General features: G+C 32.5%; 1 protein-coding gene across 3 annotated transcripts; it reads left to right on the plus strand.

The window, feature by feature from the left end:
* The first annotated feature begins 1596 nt into the window (after positions 1–1596).
* On the plus strand, positions 1597–18977 carry LOC143045057 (cadherin-99C-like). Of its 3 annotated transcripts, XM_076217345.1 has the most exons (15): positions 1604–1836; positions 3297–3350; positions 4432–4655; positions 5404–5469; positions 6014–6118; positions 7056–7169; positions 7975–8115; positions 8769–8936; positions 12148–12256; positions 13591–13724; positions 14301–14388; positions 14800–14916; positions 16274–16327; positions 17107–17149; positions 18593–18977. In XM_076217345.1, exons 1-15 carry the CDS (start codon positions 1755–1757, stop codon positions 18672–18674), a joined length of 1581 nt encoding a protein of 526 aa, XP_076073460.1. In that variant the 5' UTR covers positions 1604–1754; the 3' UTR covers positions 18675–18977. The 3 variants fall into 3 exon arrangements, with proteins under 3 accessions (XP_076073462.1, XP_076073463.1, XP_076073460.1); XM_076217347.1 differs by lacking the exon at positions 7975–8115 and having other exon boundaries at positions 1597–1836; XM_076217348.1 differs by lacking the exons at positions 12148–12256; positions 13591–13724 and having other exon boundaries at positions 1600–1836.
* Positions 18978–20076: the final 1099 nt, after the last annotated feature.

The raw sequence follows: 20076 nt of genomic DNA on the forward strand, positions 1-20076 counted from the left end.
CTCGTTTCTCGTTTTGTTTATATAGATTAGACCGTTGGTTTTCCCGTTTGAATGGTTTTACACTAGTAATTTTGGGGCCCTTTATAGCTTGTTGTTCGGTGTGAGCCAAGGCTCCGTGTTGAAGGCCGTTCTTTAACCTATAATGGTTTACTTTTTAAATTGTTATTTGTATGGAAAGTTGTCTCATTGGCACTCACACCACATCTTCCTATATCTATCTACTAACCCTGTCGATGAAAATTTTCTCAATACTACATAAACAGTTATTCTGATGAGCTTTGGAAGCTGGTACCCGTCATATTGTTCATAGTAAGTACAAGTTTGAGTATTAGTCTTATTCAGTGATGTTTTAAACGTTTTGTGGTAACGAAAATTAAAAAGAGAATACAGTATGCACCCGAAGTGCTTTGTTGTTATTATCTTCTATCAGGAATGCTGAAAGCTGAATACCAGTATTTGTGAAATTCAAGTATGTATAAGAACCGACTTAGATTAAGATGACCTACAAATAATAGCTAATTCGATCTAAGGCCACCTTTTTCTGATGAAGTTGAAACATCAGTTTTTTTTAATAATGTCTTAACTTCAAAAATTATTATTTTTACAAAAAAGGAAAACAGTGTCTCTTCTGTACGTGTTTTTGTTGATGTTATCTTTCTGTGCTGTTTACGAAATCTTTATTTCCATTAAAGAACTTCTTGGGTGTAAACAATCGTTGTATGTTTGTGATAAAAACGTGCAAATAGGGTTCCTTTCAATTCGATTGACTGTAATGGCTTTTTGGCATTCAACACTATACTTACGTAAAATCTTATCAATCAACAATTTTGTTATATGATTAAAATAATAACCCCGAGTTCGGTACGGTTCCTGTTGTTCAGTCTTTAGTTTTCAAGGTTGTGTTTTGAACAGAACGTAGAATGGAAACAGGGAATAGTTAAAGACTTTTTTTGTCTTTCAGCCGGGTTTTTTTTTCGTGTTTTTACCATGGCGTTATCAGTTTGTTAACGAATTATGAGTTTGAATATCCCATTATATGGTAGCTTGCGTCTCCATACAAATTACAAATTCATCTGCTGCAACTCTTATAAAACCTTCAGCACTATAAAACGATAGATCTAATCGATATACGTACTGGGTGTGATGCGATTATTGAAATTGTAAATATTCTCCTTATTAATTACTATTTTGATTGCCAGTGAGACAACTTCCAGTCTACTATGTGTCAGTTTCGTCCGGCATACATGTACACGAATAAATGCTTAACTAAATTGGTAATCAAAGTGAAACTGTATATAAATTAAATATACATTCATTTTAAAAAGTCATAAAATTAACAAAAACACACATTTATTCATACCACTATATAATTATGATAATGAATGGTCAAAATATTTGTCTCACGCCATTTAATATTACGGACTTGAAGTATTTTCCTTTTACTACATTGGTAAATGATTGCGATCCAAGATAAAATTACATTTAATTTGTGAGAATTTAAAACTTTCTTCAGTGTTGATTTCATATTTAGTGAAACTGCTCGGTTACTCTAGGAACATGTACAAACGCCATCCAACGAACCGGAAAATGACCTTTTTCTATTCAATTTGGTCAATTGATGTTTCACACTTTATAGATGGTACAGGTGATAGTCCGATGACCCTAAGGCTTGTAAACATTAAAAAAAAATTGTAAACTTTAAAAAGTGTATGTCATTTCACACGGTCAAAATAATCTCTTAATATAATTGATATATGGCGGGATTACTTGTGATATATACTTTCCTCCAGACTGTGGTTGTTTTCTGCACGACTAATGTAACAGCCCAGAGCTCTCGTGAGTATGATTTTCACTTACATTGTATGCTACAAGTACTTTTGTTTATAATTGACTTTAGTTAGCATTTTATTTAAGTACAAGAGTAGTAATATATATATATAACTCCATAGACATGTGCCTAATTCTTTTTTCTACCCGTGCAAATAATTGACATGGATTACCAATTAGGTAACTTGGTTTGTTTAAAGTTTTCAAAAACTTTTATAAGCTTTCTGATTTTTATTATTATTAAACAATTTCATAAAAGAAATATATAAATAAGAAGTCGTGGCATGATTGCGAATCAGACAACTCTCTACCAAAGACAAAATGATGCAGAAGTTAGCCTACAGGTCACCGAACGTAAAGCTAATGGTGTTACACTTATCCCCTGTATATATCCTATTTGAAACGATTTATTTTTCTATCGGAGACATACATTTTGTGTTCTACCAACTGTCTATCCGAACATAACTCACCGTAGCCGAATTTCTTACCAAATCATTACAGATTGTTAGATTCCATGATAACTAGCAACCTGTCGATTTTTATGCTTTTCAGATTAGTTGTTCTAGAGTTATGGGACTTTTTGGGGTCTATGAGCACAAATTTTATAGAGAATTTCTTTTAGACTGATTGTTGGTTGTTTTTTTGTTAATTTTTGGACAATAAATGCAAACACTCGCACCTGCGCTCTATCAATAATATCTTAACAGTGTAGTGCACTACTTTCTTGTGAATGAATTATAGTTTGAGATATAAAGTTCATCTTCTCTTGCTCAAAGTAAGGACAATTTTATGTTAAGGAGGTCTTGTATTCCGCTTGTCAGCTTCTGTTGTATTTATTTTGTTTAATTTTTCCGACTGGACCTGGATCAGTCAATTCTTTTAACTTGAAATTCATGGCCCATTTGATTTTACTGTGCTAATTTGCCCCTGTTTTGCTTGTTATGCACAAAATATGGAAAAATAGATTTGGAATTTTCCCCTAAGAACCTGCATATGCTTTTACAAGTCCTATTTAAATTTAACACTGTTTCATTCATTAAAAAAATATATCTAAAATCAGTTCTCACTCATTATTCAACAAACATGTTATGCGCTCCTGATGCAGCAAGCATGATTTGATTAAAAGGAATACTACATGTATAAAGCCGCAGTCACACTAGAAGTGTTATTATTCAGAGCGTGCTGTGAATATTTATGGACGGCATGGGGATATCATTGATGTACATAGATAAATAGATCTTTATTCTCATTTACTAAATAACATAGTTACAGAGATGAAAATATATACAATATTATACAACATATTTTGCATGTGTGAAATATACATAAATAAATAACCAGGAGGACACACTATCACTGATATATATAGTTTATAAATCTACACAATTTTTCTAGTAAGACAATATCATGTGACTGTAGTTAATGAATCTCCGTATATAATGTATTATCATGTACATCTTTGCTTTTAGCGTGCTCTGGAGAACATGAAATCAATATACAATTAGAAGAAGCAACTCTTGAAGGTATTGTTTTATGTTTATACATAGCTTACATCCAAGGTTAAGACATACTAACATTCTTTTTTAACTATTTGGATGACATTGTCAGCTTTTCTTCGATTGATTCCCATGTAACCTTGATATCTACCGCCTTTGATTTATACTTAGAAAAAGGACACATATTTGGTTTTCAGACTAGGGAATTTATGTACCAGACATGTAAAAAAGTTGATTTTATGAACACCTCAGTCAGACAACAACCGAACAATGTAAGTGTAGAATATAATTTGTTATCTTCATTACTCAAAAGCTATGCAAAGACAATAACAGAAATGTTCTGCATATGTTTGCATTCTGAATAAATGTATATTGCGACAATAAATAACAATACAAGTACCGACGTACAGTTTGCTCTTCTGGGTCCAAAGTCTGATGACCCTGGAATTAAGGATTTCCATCTTACATTAGACTATATGATTATTCTAGCATTTACCTTTCTAAATCACCTTTCAGTTTCATGGTCATGCATCGGCCTTTAAAAAAAACTTACTAAAAGAATATGTGTTGCACATTGTTGAGGGTACTTTTTATACACCAACTAGCAGGATATGCGAAAGGAATTGTTTTCTGAAAACAAGTTATCTGAAGATACAGTAAAGTTATTGTAAAGGTTAATTTGTATTCAAAACGCTTGACCCTCTCCTTATACGGGAGAAATGTGTGGATATTCATACCAATAGCAACCAGCCGTAACTCGTTATATTGTAGCACTAACATGAGACGTTCTCACGCTCTCGACATGGACCCTTTTGCATAACTGCAGAAGTATGACTGGTACCTAGTTTCACTCTGTCGACCGATGTTACAAGTGAGTGTATTAGTAAGAGAAAAGAGCAGACACCTGGGAAATAGGTACTCGAGCGGCAATTTTCCTTGAACGCTCGGTAGCCAAGCCTTTGTTTAATTTACTTACAAAATGATAATTTATCACAAATGTCAATGTTAATTATCAAATATTTAGAAGTTTATTCTGGTTTATCCAATTTGGTTTATTTGAATATATATATTTTTTTTGTTTATATTAAATTATTTGAATATATTACAGATATTTCGTCTAATCCAGACAAATACACAGCAGACACTCATATCAATGGTATTCAAAATGGAACAGATTCTGCTACGGGGATTTTCTTACAGATACAAGGAGCTACTGGTTCACAGATTGATGTTAATAGTCTGTTTGTATTGGAATCAAAACCAATTCCTACCTCACAGGATGGTTATACAAGAAGAACATTTATTAGACTGAATGCACCACTAGACAGAGACGTAGGAGAACTTTTATTTAAGATCTACATTTATATACAAAAAATTATATAAACTTGTCGTCCAAAACTATTCCGAAATGCGACACCGTACGACATGTGCAGTTAATTTGTTTATTTAGAAATCCACCTCATACTTTGTCATAAATTAAAAATACTAGTCAGAAAAAAAATTACCTTGTGTAAGTCTGAAAACTTTAAAAGAGAGGCGAAAAATACTAAAGGAACGTTCAAACTCGTTAGTCAAAAACAAACTGTTTAAATCCGCTGTGTTTGTTTGCATCTGTACTTAGTCAGGAACCTGATGTTCAGTGGTTGTCGTTTATTGATGTGGTTCATAAGTGTTTCTCATTTCTCGTTTTTATATAGATCAAACCGTTGGTTTTCCCGTTTGAATGGTTTAAACTAGTCAATTTTTGGGCCCTTTATAGCTTGCTGGTCAGTTTGAGCTAACTTAAAGGTCTGTATTGAAGACCGTACTTTTACCTATAGTGGTTTACTTTTAAAAATTGTGACTTGGATGGAGGGTTGTCTCATTGGCACTCATATCTTCTTATATCTAATAACAATGACATGGCCAGAAACGAAATACAATAAAGAACACAGAAAAACAAAAACTAATCAACACAAACTCATCTAAAAACCAAAGTTGATCTCATGTGCGCATGAAGGGTAAGCAGGAAAAAATAAATCAATAAACTAGCAACATTTGGTTCCTTAGCAAAATTAATGTCAAAATTTGTATTTTTCAGGGTCGTTCATATGAGCCAAACGATGATCTTAACAGCATACAATTTACGCTGAAGTGTACACGCCTGGTGAGTAAAAAGTAATGTCAGGGTTCCAAAAGCATTGAAATATTCAGGGGAAATTAAAGACGACTCATATCATAAGTCGTTTAAATCTAGAGAAAGCATTTTTTTTCGAACTGCTCGTCGTTCTGTTAAATATCGATTACAGTCTCGTCCCGTTCAATACTCCCACGAGATGGTTTTGTTTGGTAGTGCGTGCTGCAACTTATTATGCGAATGATTAAAAGTAGACCAAATGCTAAAGTTCAAGTTTTAGTCCTAGGCGTATCGTAGAATAATAGAGTCAGTAACAACACTTCTTTATGATATGTATCTTTATGATGATGGCATAAGTTTATCCCAATAGAAGTACAACTAAAAGTTTAACTGAGCTGCAAGTGTATTAGGTGTACCTCACTATAGCACAAGTTTTCTTCAAAAATTACTTCGAAAATTATTTTTTTCCACAAAAAGAAGAGCTAGTTATATTGTATTACATACAGTTGAGTTCTTTTCCTGACAGTATGCATCTCTTATATTCATTCAGATATGTTTCATTAATTTACTTCAGGTTGACTCAGTATCAAAGTATTTTACCGTGAACGTGGAAATCATTGACGTGAATGATAACTATCCTCAGTTATTAGGGAGTCCTCGACCCATCTCCGTGAATGAGGTAAGTACCAATAATCCTGTGATTTGAATCTTTTTATCTCCCGGCCGCAAGGCCATTGGGGCATTACGTGTTACCCTTGGCCGTCCCTTCCGTCTTTCCGATTTTTGTGCTTGCGTCATTCCGTCTGTACTTCCCATTTAAAAAATAAAACAAGCTTCAGCGTGGGCATTCATGTCCTTAGACACATTTTTCTTTTGATTTCTTATCTTTTCATCGTAAATTGAGTTTTTTTGAAAATACAAATGCTAATTTAATTTGGATTAGGGACTCACAATCCTACAGGGCGCCGAATGGGACTCTTGTGGTTTTGTACTCGAAATTCAATTTTGTGCGGACAAAAGTGAGTTTTGTTCAACAAAAATGAGTTCAGTTTAACAAAATTTGTAGCATACTACAAATTTAAAATTTTGTCATAGAAAATTATCTTTCAGTGGACAAAAGTTACTTTTGTCATGACAAAATTCATTTTTGTAACACAGACTAGTATACTTTTGTTACCTAAATTGAAATGTATTTTGGATGCAAATTAGTTCAGTTTGGATTCTGTGAAGTAATTTGCATACAAAACTGATATTTTGTCACAAAATTCAATTTTGTGTTTACTTTTGTGTAGACAATATTGAGTTTTGTTAAACAGAAGTGAAAATTTAACACAAAAGTCAATGTTGTGCCAAAACAGTCATTTTTGTCACAAAAGTCAATTTTGTGTACACAAAAAAAATCAAATTCAGATTGTTCGAAATTCGCTTGTTTAGATTATGTTGGAGGTGTGTTAATTTATAATTTAGTTACAAAGGCTGTATTTGCATTCTGATAGAAAAATATTTTGTTCCAAGAATGCATTGGGTAAATCTATCGTGCTGCGTCACAGTGATGTGCAATTGTCATTTGTATGGTGTATTTTTTTAACAAGATGTTTTTTGGAATGTTTAAACAGTTGACTCCAGTGGGCGTTGTCATTGGTGAAATGGTGCAATTGGTTATAGTCAGGGACAAAGATACTGGTTTAAATGGTGAATTTGAATTTACGATTGTTCAATCTGATAGTTCGGTAATTAATGTTTCATACTAAATTATATGAAAATTGACTTAAGGCATAAGTTTACTATTTGCAAATACATGTTACACATCTCTGTAATGTTGCTGAAATTTACGTACCAACAATAACAAAATGTAGAAGTTTTGTGCTACACGTAGGCACGTTGCAAACTTAAAAGTAAAATCACAAAGATACTGAACTCAGAGGAAAATTCAACACGAAAGTCCCTAAGCAAATAGCAAAATCAAATGATAAAACACATCAAACGAATGGACAACAACTGTCATATTCCTGACTTGGTACAGGTATTTTCAAATGTAGAAAATGATGGATTGAACCTGGTTTTATAGCGCTAAACCTGTCACTTGTAAGACAGTTGAGTCAAATTTCATTATATTTACAACGATGCGTGAACAAAACAGACATAATAGATATTAATGTCAAAAAAGGCGTACAACAGTCATCACTGTGTCACCATCACAATTAGAAAAAAAAACAAAAAACACCAAGCATTTAACAAAGAAGCACAGAAAGCATCTATCAAATTTAACAACCACAATTTGTAAAATTATAAAACCTATGTCAGCTTATAGTAATGCCTATGATTTACGTTTTACTGAAATATTTTAAATTGGAAAACTGTTAACTTAAAGCATAGAAACAGCTAAGTTGAGAAATTGATGTTAAGATAACACCTTGGAAAGCAACACGTCATCCTCTCTATTCTTAATATCTTATTCCAGTTTAATAAGTTTCATATTTCAGCGATCAGTTTAGTCATTTTGACAAATTTCGAAAATATTGATTTTTTTTCCAGGGGCAACCTATTTCTTCTTTTATTTCAAACGATGCGGCAGAGAAATTTACAATCTTATCACAGCGACGCGGGTCTATTGCAATAAAGTCACCGCTGGATTTTGAAAGAGTCAAAAAATATTTTCTTCCAGTTTCTGTGACAGTAAGTCAATGTTACTGTATAATATTACTTTAGAAATTTTGCACATTATAAATGAGCAACTTAACTAACACACACATATGTAAAAGCTGACTTTGGACTTCATATACAACATAAAAAGCTAGGTATTAGGATATGTATTTATAAATCACACAGTAAAATCCTACACAACAGTCTACAAATTGTCTATGTAATCTATAAATTTATCAAACAATTTCAACTATAACTGGTCATAAATATCCGTCCATTATAAATCCATTACCCGTTCTCTTTCAAAACAAAGAAACGCGCTTTTCAGCGCCATCTTCAAACCAACCAATCAGATTACTAGAAATCCAAAAACCATGAATATTCAACATTGTGTCAATAATGTATGGGAAGGTTTTACAAAATTTTAATAAAGTCTTCAGTCAGAAAAGACGCAATGTATGTAATTCTTTATTTTACATTTTGAATATTCACAAAATGATATCACACATAACTGAAATCGTGACTGAAATATTCTTTGTTAACATGAACATAAAATATTATCCGTACTTTTAAAGATAGGTCATATGTTTTATTTATTACGCCATCAAAGTGATTTTCGAATCTCTTTATTTTGTTCTTTTGTGTTTGTCAATTATGTAAATAATTTCGCAAATAACATTAACTAGGACCTGGCACAAGTAATTTCTGAAAGACGAACAAGTACAGTTACCATGACTATTGATGTGAGAGACGGTGATGACCTTGGCCCAGTTTTTGACTATCAAGGCTGCTTCCGAGTTGATAATGTTTGCTTTAATCCAACATATACGACAGATATATCCCCCCATTCAACTGTAAGTATTGGTAATTTAACGACGGGTATCACACGTGGAGCAGGATCTGCTTATCCTTCCCGAGCACCTGAGATCACCCCCATTTTTGATGGGGTTCGTGTTGCTTAGTCTTTTGTTTTCTATGTTGTGTCATATGTTCTATTATTTGTCTGCTTGTCATTTCCATTTTTAGCCATGGCGTTGTCAGTTTATTTTCGATCTATGAGTTTGACTGTCCCTTTGGTATCTTTCGCCCCGCTTTTAACTTTGTAAGCGAAATACAAAATAAAAATACATTCCTAGTTAACTAGAATTTGAGAATTTAAATGCTCAGAAAGATAGCTTTTTACCATGAAAATTTTATGGAATGAAAAAAGCAAGTAATTCACCACGATTTGTTAATTCGTTTATAGTCAGTAAAACTGTGTCTTACTATATAAACTTCTATTACATCAGCTACGTGTGAAGGGTTTAATCTCTCAAAATAAATTTAACTAAATCCCATTATTCTAAACAAATGAGCTTAAATAAAGAATATTTCCGAAAGTCATAGCTTATGTATTAATTTTATTTACATATATATGAGTAGATCATAGCCGAAAGTAGTTTACCTATGTTTAAATCTCGTAAATCGATAAGGAAAAGACAATTCAATATTACAAACAGAAACTGAAGGAATCACATGAGCGCCAATGGAGCGAGACTGGATCAATGTATCCACAGTGTAAGCGTCTCCTGATGTGCATACATGAAAACCGCCATGCTTCATCACAGTCAATAAAACTGTTCAGACAATTCGTCGTTTCAGAATCTGATGCATTCTGGGTTCTATTTACAAAACTGTACACCAAAACGTTTTGATTTGTTTAAAACGTGATAAACAAAAGAAATTCAACAAATGACGTAACGTTATTTTCATTTTGGTGTACGAACAATGAGATTACCCAGAGTCCTTTAGTTTCTGAAAAGGAGAAATATTCGCTAGCGGTCAATTCAGTATTGATCAGTACTTTTTCTGGCAGTTCTAAAACAATAGCTGAAAAGCCAGAACATGACTGGATAAATTACTGTTTGTCAAATGAGAGCTGTTCAGATAAAAAAAAGTTGTCTTTCTTTGACTGATGATTTCTATACACTCTTTCGTTTAATGTTTAACTGCCTAACATTGTCTATTCTATTCACGTTACTCTATGGTACAAATTTAAAGAAATACATGAATTCTTAAAGACCATTCTAATATATGACTTTACTAGAAAGATGGTATGACTCGAAACCCGTTCTTTTAAATGGACAAAACAAATGATGGGCCTTTTAACATTGAATTACTATCATTCCCTTTTTTGTAATTTTTATTTCTACAAAAATCAATATCTTTCAGACTTTTTATCATCTTGGCAGACATTTTTTTTTTTTTGGCGAGGGTGGGTTCGGGGATATAATGGAGTTACTCTGTCCATGTACATTGTCACCTTATCAGCAACGCCTTCTTAATGGCTTGAAAAAATAATAATAACTCAGTCAGGAACACTACCCGAGGATGTGCACTATGGAAATTAATCTTTGTTAAGCATGTAATATAAACTCTGCACTGATACAAGCATTGAACTTTTGTACACCAGTTGTGCGTTGTGTCTACAAAAAGATTCATCATGGACGCTCGAATAAAAAAAAAATTAAAAAAGGCTAAATAAAATACGAAGTAAAAGAGCATTGAGGAACTAAAATTCTGAAAGGTTTTGTCAAAAAAGCTTAGGTCGTCTATTTCTTCGGTAGAAACTTCTTGGTACTTCGAAACTGTGAATGCAATGACAAATCGCGTCAACAATGAAGTACTGACTACTGGGCTGATGATATCGGAAAATAATCAAATCAACTTTAATCAATATACTAAATAATTGCTGGGCGGGGCATTATTTTAGATATCGCCATGTCTCTGCACTAATTTTTTTTGGGGGCAGGGGGGCTGGGGGTTGTGATCAATAATAATATATTACTAGTTTTATGGACGGTCGGTATCCCAATGAGTGCAAATAATGTTGGCATAAAAGCAAACAGAACAGTCGTTAACTTGTATGAAGCAGACTTTTTCCAGAAAGTTTTGATTTGATTTGATTTTTGCTTTTTTTATATAAATAACGCCAACTTTAATCAGCACTTTGGGGCTATTTCGTGGCGGCCAGTTTTTATTGGCTAAAGAAGCTGGAGTGCCCGGAGAAAACCACCGACCTCCGATAGGAAAACTGACAATCCTGGTCAATTAAGATTGGAGTCGAGTGCAACCATACGATCGGGTTCGAATTCACCACCTCAGTGTTGACTGGCTAGTGATTACAGTAGTAACTACTTAGACCACTCGGGCACCGAGGCCTCTAGAAAGTTTTGAAAGACGACATATAACTGCAAACTTCAGTTGAAAATGCACTGCCTACTCAAGCTTCTATCAATAATCACAATTTGATGTTTCCTTAAAATTTTTCGATGACTTACTCCAGATGTTTTAACGGTTTTGCTTCTTTCGGAGTTCTTGGCATTCCCTATGATTTGGCTTGTTACAGTGATTTGTCTCTACCTAATCAATTTAAAAGATTTGGACATCGGTTAACTACGGTCGCCTTGATTTAACTCGGTCCAAATACGTACATAATGACTCGTACATGGTTTTGGTAATTACACTTACTTCTGAATGTGTTACTCTTTCACAGACTCAACATGTACATCTTCCCCACTAGCAGTAGTGTCGATTTTATATTGGTTCAGGTCGTTCCTACTTGATTTTACATAGGATGGTTGTGTTTTGGATCCCTTTGCAAATATCAGCACAATGGTATGGTATCAGTGGTTTACACTTTGAACTTTTGAAATACTAATGCTTTTCTTCCTCAGGAATAGATTACCTTAGCTGTATCTGGCAAAACTTTTAGGAATTGTTGGTCCTCAATGGTCTTGAACTTCATACTTTATTTAGCCTTTTTAATAGTTTTTGATTCGAGCTTCACTGATGAGTCTTTTGTAGACGAAACGCGCGTCTGGCAGAAATATAAAATTTCAATCCTGGTATCTATGACGAGTTTATTTGCATATGTGTGCTCCTTATACAAAAACTGCTCCAACAGAGTTATGAGACGAACGTATGAAATCGGCACTATGTAATTTTCACGACCACTATCACGAATTGACTAACCGATACGATATTCCATGTTCCAATGGTTCTTATTTAAGTGATTTTCCCTAGGCATCGCAACTAATTCTAAGAGCAGCCGAAGATCAGAGTATTATAGATTCCATAAAAGCAAGAGACCAGGACACATTAAATGCTCGTATACAATTGAGTATTGTAGAAAGTAAGTATTGAAGTGTAATAAAAGAAATACAAATTCGTACTTATCCTCCATTGTGCATTGCGGCTGCTGAGTACTTTGCATTCTAATATGTTATGAAAGTTTCTGCATATGTCATGAACAGATAGTAAACTTATGTTAATGAACACGCCAATTATTATCCTTTCTTTTTTTAGCAGCGGTATACTACTGCTACCTTTATTTTTGTCCTCTCTTTTTATATTTCTTTTATATTATAACATTTAGTATTGCTTAGAGATATTTGTATGAAGTAAAAAAAAAAATACCACACTACAAAGCAAATTTTAAAACGGAAAGTCCATTATCATATGGCAAAATCAAAAGCTCAAACACACCAAATGAATGAAAAAACAACTGTCATATTCCTGACTTGATACAGGCATTTGATATAAGGAAAAGTCGTTATCAGTTTAATCAATTTGTGTCTTGTCCTTTTTCTTTTGGTTTCGTAAGTAAAATAAAGGAAACTCGAAATTCGTACGAGCTATACCACCGCTAGTATGTAAGCTTGGTCACTGATAATTTAAACCCCCACAACAGATATAGTTACATTCAAATTCATTTAAACAAAAACTAATTATATTATTCATAAATTATTTTTTTAAATATTTGTTTGCAAAAGTTAGGTTTTTAGTTTTTGCATGATGATTATGGAAACAATAACAGACAAAGAAGATAAAGTCAGAGATAACCCTATCCTCAGGAAAACGCAATGTATCTAAGATTTCCAAAGAAAATAGGTGAAATTTCAATCGGAAAGCCAAAAGCCAGATTTTTGGCATATCAATAAATGAAAAACAAATATAACAGACAGCAATCAAATAGCAAACTCGGGGAGGCACGTACATAATGTGGCGGGGGGTTTACACATATTTGTGATTGCTCAACTCTTGAATCTTAGACTTAATAGTGACAAAATGCAGAGCTCCATATCAGTCTTGTTCGGTCTATCAAAAAAGACCGCAAAAAAAAAAATGAACTGATTTAGTTGAATATCTGTGTTCACATTGACTTGGACGTCATTATTTAATTTAGTTTACGATGAGCTATGCATTTCTTCAAAAGGTGTGACTCTTAACAGCTACATAGATGCAGAATAAGAACACTGGATAGTTAAATCTATTCATTATATAATTCGAACTGATTTAATTTTTAAATGTAGATCATGAATATTATATTAGATTTGATATGAAGGATTTTAAGAACCGATTTAGGCCCTCAAGCAAGTTAGGAAAAGTTTTGAATTATGGGAACGGTTTCGTCCCCTATAAATACCATGACCATAATCTTGATTATGTATTTTATTCTTCATAAAGCTTTGCCTCCTGGGTATAAAGATAGGTTTGCACTGTATAGTTTGATGAATAACGGAACACTTCCCAGTGCTACAGTATCGCAAATCAAACCTATTGGTCGTGATGACGTTAATATTTTGAAAATCATAATAAAGGTAATCAATATCAGTAGAACATCGACACATATACCAGAACATTAAAAAGGCAATGACATATCCTGAAAACTAAGGTGGATATGACTCGCAAAATGTATAAGTTAAACTAAATAAAGTTAACCGTAAATAAACTAAAGAGTAAAATCACAAAAGTACTGAACTCCGCGGAAAATTCAAAACGGAAAGTCTCTAATAAAATGGCAAAATCAAATGATAAAACACATCAAACGAATGGACAACTAAAAGATTCATTTTCTATATTACGTATTAAAAACTACATGTAATTAAAACACACAAGTCGTCAAAAAATTCAGAACTATGGTAGGATCGCATATAGAGAGAATAATGCCATTACTTTTTTTCTTTTTTTCATCTATATATTTGACTTTTTTTGTATCGTCACTTAAAAAAAATATTTGATATCTATACCTCACATTTTCTGATGACAGACGACTATTTCTGTGATTTTTTATTCTGCTGCATAACGACGTAGTTATTTTATGTTGTTTTTGTAGATTATCTTACCTAGTACTGTACTATTCGGAAGCCTAAATTTTCTCTTTTTCTTTATTACAGGCTACTGAGTTGACAAACAATAGACGGTTCAATAGAGCTGTAATTGACGTACACATAAGACAATCCAATATTTCTTGCTCGGAAAAAGGTGATTTATATTTAAGTTAAACTGAACTTTTAAACTTGAGATTCACACTCAATATTGGTTGAATTTGTGAAAGCAATTGATTTATCTACATACATATTCATAAAGCTGTGTCTAACATTATTTAGTAGAATGTATGAAAATCTTATCCCATCCAGATTATTTTTTTAATCAACTTCAATTGACCTTGTTGGATGGTTGTCCATTTTCATTGGCTATCAAACTACGTCTTGTTACTATATATAGTTTGTAGTTCAATAAAGTAAATTTCTGAATATACTTATTAAGACGTAAAGTTTGTGAAGGTCTGAAAGCCAAAAATAAGACGAGTCATAGAACAAAAAGCTTGCATTAAAAAAATAACTTGTGAATTAAAAAAATAATTAAATGTATCTCATGTATTCTGATTCACAGTGATTACAACTAAACCATGCAGTAATGGTTCCCTTATAGTTGGGGCAGTTTTAGGAACTCTTTTGGCAATTGTTATTACCATTGTTATAGCTCTCATAATGAAACAGAGAAAACAAGGTAATTATATAATATTGATCTTCTACGAAAAGCATATTTTTTTTTATATGAATTCGATTTTGAAGAAAACGGCCTATTTACCTTTCAGAAAAATTCACCGCGCTATTAATCATTTGCCTTCACACATATAGTTCAAGTAAAATGTTAATTAAAGGCATCAGTAGTATACCGATGTTCAAAAGTCATAGATTGATTGAGAGAAAACAAATCCGGGTAACAAAACAAATCCGGGTAAAAAAACAAATCCGGGTAACAAAACAAAACCGAATGAAACACATCAACTACTAGTATAAGAGGAAAAACAAAGGAACAACAGGGAGTCGGACAGTGCAACAAAACCAAACGTACACATGTATAATGTACAATTTTTGTGGCAAGTTGTTGCCATATATAAATTCTGTTCCCTTTGGATGTGGAATAATTTTATAAAAGACTCCTGTTTCGGGTAATATGTAGTTTAATAGGCAATTGACTGCAGAGAATATCATTTTGTCAAAAGTCAATAAAATCACATATTAAAATCTTTAAAAAACAATAAATGTATATAAAAATAAATGAGACGACTGCATTTCTCTTTTTATTTAACATTTTTAAAATCATAACATCAATAACAACAAGTCAAGTTCTCACGACACAATACTTTTATCACAAACGAAAAGGATTGTTTCTGTTCATTAGAACAATAAACCATAATCAATTAAATGTGTGAATCTGGTGGGAATAAAATAAACACATTTTCTTCTACATGAAATATGCATAAATAAGCGTTCAAAAATACAGACACCATAAGGTCTTGATTCAATCATCGTTCATGGTTTTAGTCATAGAGCTAGTCACGTATTCAGATATTTATACATTCTTGCTTTTCGGTTTTTCGGTTTGGGCGTTCCTGATAAATGTTAATCCAGAAAAGCGCTTCGTACGCACCAAATTTATTAAATTAGTAAAATCATTATCGACTTTGTATTTAGCTTATGCTAAAAGATAAATAGCACTTTTGTGTTGACATGAATTATCATTTTTATGGTCATAATAATAAATTTACTATTTACAAATCTTTGAATTTTTGAAATACAGAGGCTTTTCTACCTCAGGAATAGATTACCTAAGCTGTATTTGGCAAATCTTTTTAGGAATTTTTCGTCCTCAATGCTCTTCAACTTAGTACTTTATTTGTCCTTCTTAAACTATTTTCGATTCGAGCGTCACTGATGAGTCTTTTGTATACGAAACGCGCGTCTGGCGCCAATACAACATTTCAATCCTTGTATCTATGATGAGTTTATTTATCCACTAATGGCCTTTATTGCTCATTTTTATGTTGCTACCCTTTTAATCCAATCATATTTTGGTACAGGTGACAGGGAAATTGTAACACCAGAACAAAGAACTCCAGCACACCAAAATGAAGGTACGTTCTTACCCTGAGGTGAAGTGACATACATTATCTGGAAGAGCAAAAAATAAGTGTTCGAAGATACTTCTTCTTTATACAATTCACTTTCATAAACGAAAGAGTACTCTCTCATAAGTTTAGGGGTTATAACTGTTGACATGATATTATTGTCTAGGATGTTTACCTACAAGTTGGTAATGAATTTTTTATTGAATAAAAATAATGAAAAACCTGATCATCGTGTGTCAGAAAATATTAAACTAAAAGTTTCATACTGATACATTTGACTTGGGTAATATTATCAATTATTGCTTCAGAAAATAAAACAAATTCCACTTCCTTTATTTTTAAATCTCATTTGTCTTAATTTCATTTTAAAGATATCTTTTTTTTCAAACATGCTTTGAGTAATTGTACATTAATAGTTCTTATTTATCATACCAACTAGATATTCCATTTTGAATTATATCACTTTTAGTTACTGTAAAGGTTTTTTGTTATTTCGAATTAATAACTCGCATTTTAGGTCCGTTTCTACGTATGTTTGCGTTGGTTATGTTTGCAGTTGGTACGTTGTTTCCCTCTTAAAAGTTGATGTGTTTTCCTCGGTTTCGGTTTGTGACCCGGATTTTTTCAGTTTAATCGATTTATGATTATCACAAACACATACTACAAACAGTCTGCACAATTATGTTTTTGACTATAGAGAAATGTAAAACAAAAAGTCTCCGTTATGGCTAACCTCTTCCTGCCTTCTCGTTCTTAACCACGTCTGATGATTTCTTATCTTTCAGGATTTTCTAATGGAAATACAATTCAAAGCAGACAAACATCCAGGTAATGTATCAGTATATAAGAATAACATAAAATACTTGATGATGTTTAGCTTAGTCTGAAATGAAAAAAGTAAAGAATTTACAGTGGTGTATGTTGATATCAAAGGATATTGATTCATTGTGTATTATAGAAGATAAACAAAGTAAAAGAAAGGTGTAAAGAGATAATTTATCAAAGATATTCTGATATGATCTGTCAGATATGAAATAATACACATTTGAATATTCGTCTTACAAACCAGCCATTTAACAGAAAATGTAACATCATTTTGTGCACATTAATAGGGAAAACTGCCTTCCATACATGTTTTTGCGGTGAGAGATCTTCAGGTACACATTTAAGCGTCTGAATTGTTATTTTCTTGTTTGTGTTATATTCCCAATTTTGACGTTCTGATTAAGTGGGAAGTTCGGGTGATGCATTCATAGCAGTCAAAGTTTACCCTGTCGACGCACCCGTCTCGCTTTTAGGTACTTATGACATATAACTCTTCAACGGTTTCGGTACTTATACATCCTCGGATTTCAAATGTTTGGCTTTGGGCGTTCCTGATGAAGGTTAATCCAAAAAAGCGCTTCGGACGCATTAAATTATTAAACGTGTTGTTTTCAATTTTTCAGTGGAGTTCATGTGATTCCCTTGGTTTTTATTGTTGCATTTAAAAATTGTATCTTTCTATTTGATTTCCGAGATTTTAGCCACAACTCCTCTGAAACCATGAATACAAAGTCGGAAATATTTGTGATATGACGTATAACTGTAGTGTTTTGTACTTCCTAAATTTGTCTTGTCTTTGAAACAATCTTTTTTCGACAGAAAACACCATTTTTTTTTTTAAATTTCAAAATTTGGAAACCGTTATTGATCCGTGTCTTATACGCTTTAGCGAATGGCCAGTCGACGTACTACCCGCGAAAGTTCTCGGCTAACTACTACACTTTGTTCATGTTTGAGTGAAGCGTAATAAGCGGATTCCAAATTACAAAAACACTTTCCCAATTGTACTGCGATTTCGATGACATCTTCTATCCCCTTTATTCAATAACTATATAAATGATACTAACGGAACATTTTTGTTTTGCGCCAGATGCATATTTTGACAATAAATGTCTTCCGGTGATGCCAAACCTTGACATGAAATTAAAACTATATTATGCATGAGGGAGATACTTCCGTAATTTAAAATCATGAACAAAGTTTTAAAAAAGTAAATTTTATTAAAAAAATATCTTTATTTTCACTCAGCAACTGCAAAATGCCAATCATGAAATGTTTATGGGATAATAGTGGAATTACTTAAAACATGTCTGCATTAGAATAACCAGACTATACCATCATTTTCATTAACAATACAATCAACTATTTTAGAAAGGATTAAAGAAATCTTAATAATTGTTTACGTCAATTCAAAATAATGAGTGTGCTGTTGCTTCTTTTTTGCAGAAAATATGATGAAATCGGAATGCAATCACCAGACAATGTTTATGACGAGTTACATAATGACCAGTATCTAGAACCAATTTGAATTGTTAGATGGAAAGCACCATGAGCAGTGATATTAATGACATTCAACTTATTTAAAAAATGGAAATTTTGGAGGAGAAATTTTTTAATAAAACTTAGGGTATGGCATCATTCGCTGTAGTGAAGATGTTATCTTTGTGTATTTTGGTCATAATATAGAATGAGTTTAACATTTTTGTGTACACAAGCCATCTATCTAGAACGCATTTAAAAAACTTTTTTAAGAAATTTTTGAATTAGTTACCTAATGGAATACTCATGTAATAAATGAAAATAACACCATATAAATTTTATGCGTGCAAAGTATTTTCTAGTTATCTTCACTCAAAGCCAAATATAAGGTATCTACGCAGCCGAGCAAAATTCATCGGAGGTCAACTTTGTACGAAGGAATTGGAACCCTTGTTTAATAATAATTTTATATTTCGTCAACGGAAAATTTTGTAAAGGAATACCTGTAATAATTGTTTTTCTGTCGATGGAGAAATAACATAAAAAATGTGGTGCACACTAATTTTAAAATGTTCACCACATTTTTATATTGTTTCGAATAGACAAATAAAATATTACAGTTATTTCTTAAAATTTAATTCTTCATACCTTTTAAACTGATGTAAATCATGAAAAAAACCGTTGATGACGTAACGGTCACATGACACAATTATGTCTATGAGCTGATAAACAAAACAACGTCAGCCAATCAGAAGATGCGTTACATCCAAAATTAAATTATTAAAAGTATGTTATTAATCATGCTAATACTCAGATACTGAGCTGAGCTGATTATGATAAAAAAAAGTAATGAAGAAAAAGAATCAATTGAATAAGTATTCGTGATAGGTAAAATACAGCGATTTATAAGACATTGCATATATCCATAATGTAAACTCAGAAACAGTGGTAAATTTCTTATCTCAAAGTTGAGCAAAGCATCTTAACCTACTTCACTTCTGTCTTGAAGTTTGTCTATAGTGTAAACAAAGAGGCAAAAGGGATGTATAAGAACAAATTATAAAGGACAATTTACTTGACTGCATGATTATGTAACCATTTTTTAAAAACCACTACTTCGGACTTTATATCTTCATTTTTCCCTCAACAACTGAATGGGTGTCCTTAAGCTTTCTGGCAATCATCAACGACAATTTATCTTTATGGACCTTTTGGAAGTGTTGGTGTTGTCTAACAAAACATGGACTTAACCATATCTACATATAAAATGGCTAATTGCAAAAGCTATTGTTCACCGAAACCTCTTTAGAACAGCTCAAGAAACGCCACTGTCTCTTTGTTTCTACTTTATCTGTAACTTCAATGCAAATCATCCCCACTATGTTCTGTTAAGGGGTTCATGCTTCCCAGTATTTTCTTGAGTTCTCTTCATCGGATCTCTCAAAACCAAA

This window comes from Mytilus galloprovincialis, chromosome 9 (genome assembly GCF_965363235.1).
Source record: "Mytilus galloprovincialis chromosome 9, xbMytGall1.hap1.1, whole genome shotgun sequence".
Classification (NCBI taxonomy): Eukaryota; Metazoa; Mollusca; class Bivalvia; order Mytilida; family Mytilidae; genus Mytilus; species Mytilus galloprovincialis.

What these genes read in the sequence shown, in the direction of transcription:
- LOC143045057 (XM_076217345.1), top strand. Translation starts at nt 1,755, where the DNA reads ATGGCGGGATTACTTGTGATATATACTTTCCTCCAGACTGTGGTTGTT. An exon ending in TTCTTCCAGTTTCTGTGACA is followed by an intron (nt 8,116 to 8,768) that starts GTAAGTCAATGT and finishes AACATTAACTAG; the next exon opens with GACCTGGCACAAGTAATTTC. An exon ending in ATATATCCCCCCATTCAACT is followed by an intron (nt 8,937 to 12,147) that starts GTAAGTATTGGT and finishes GATTTTCCCTAG; the next exon opens with GCATCGCAACTAATTCTAAG.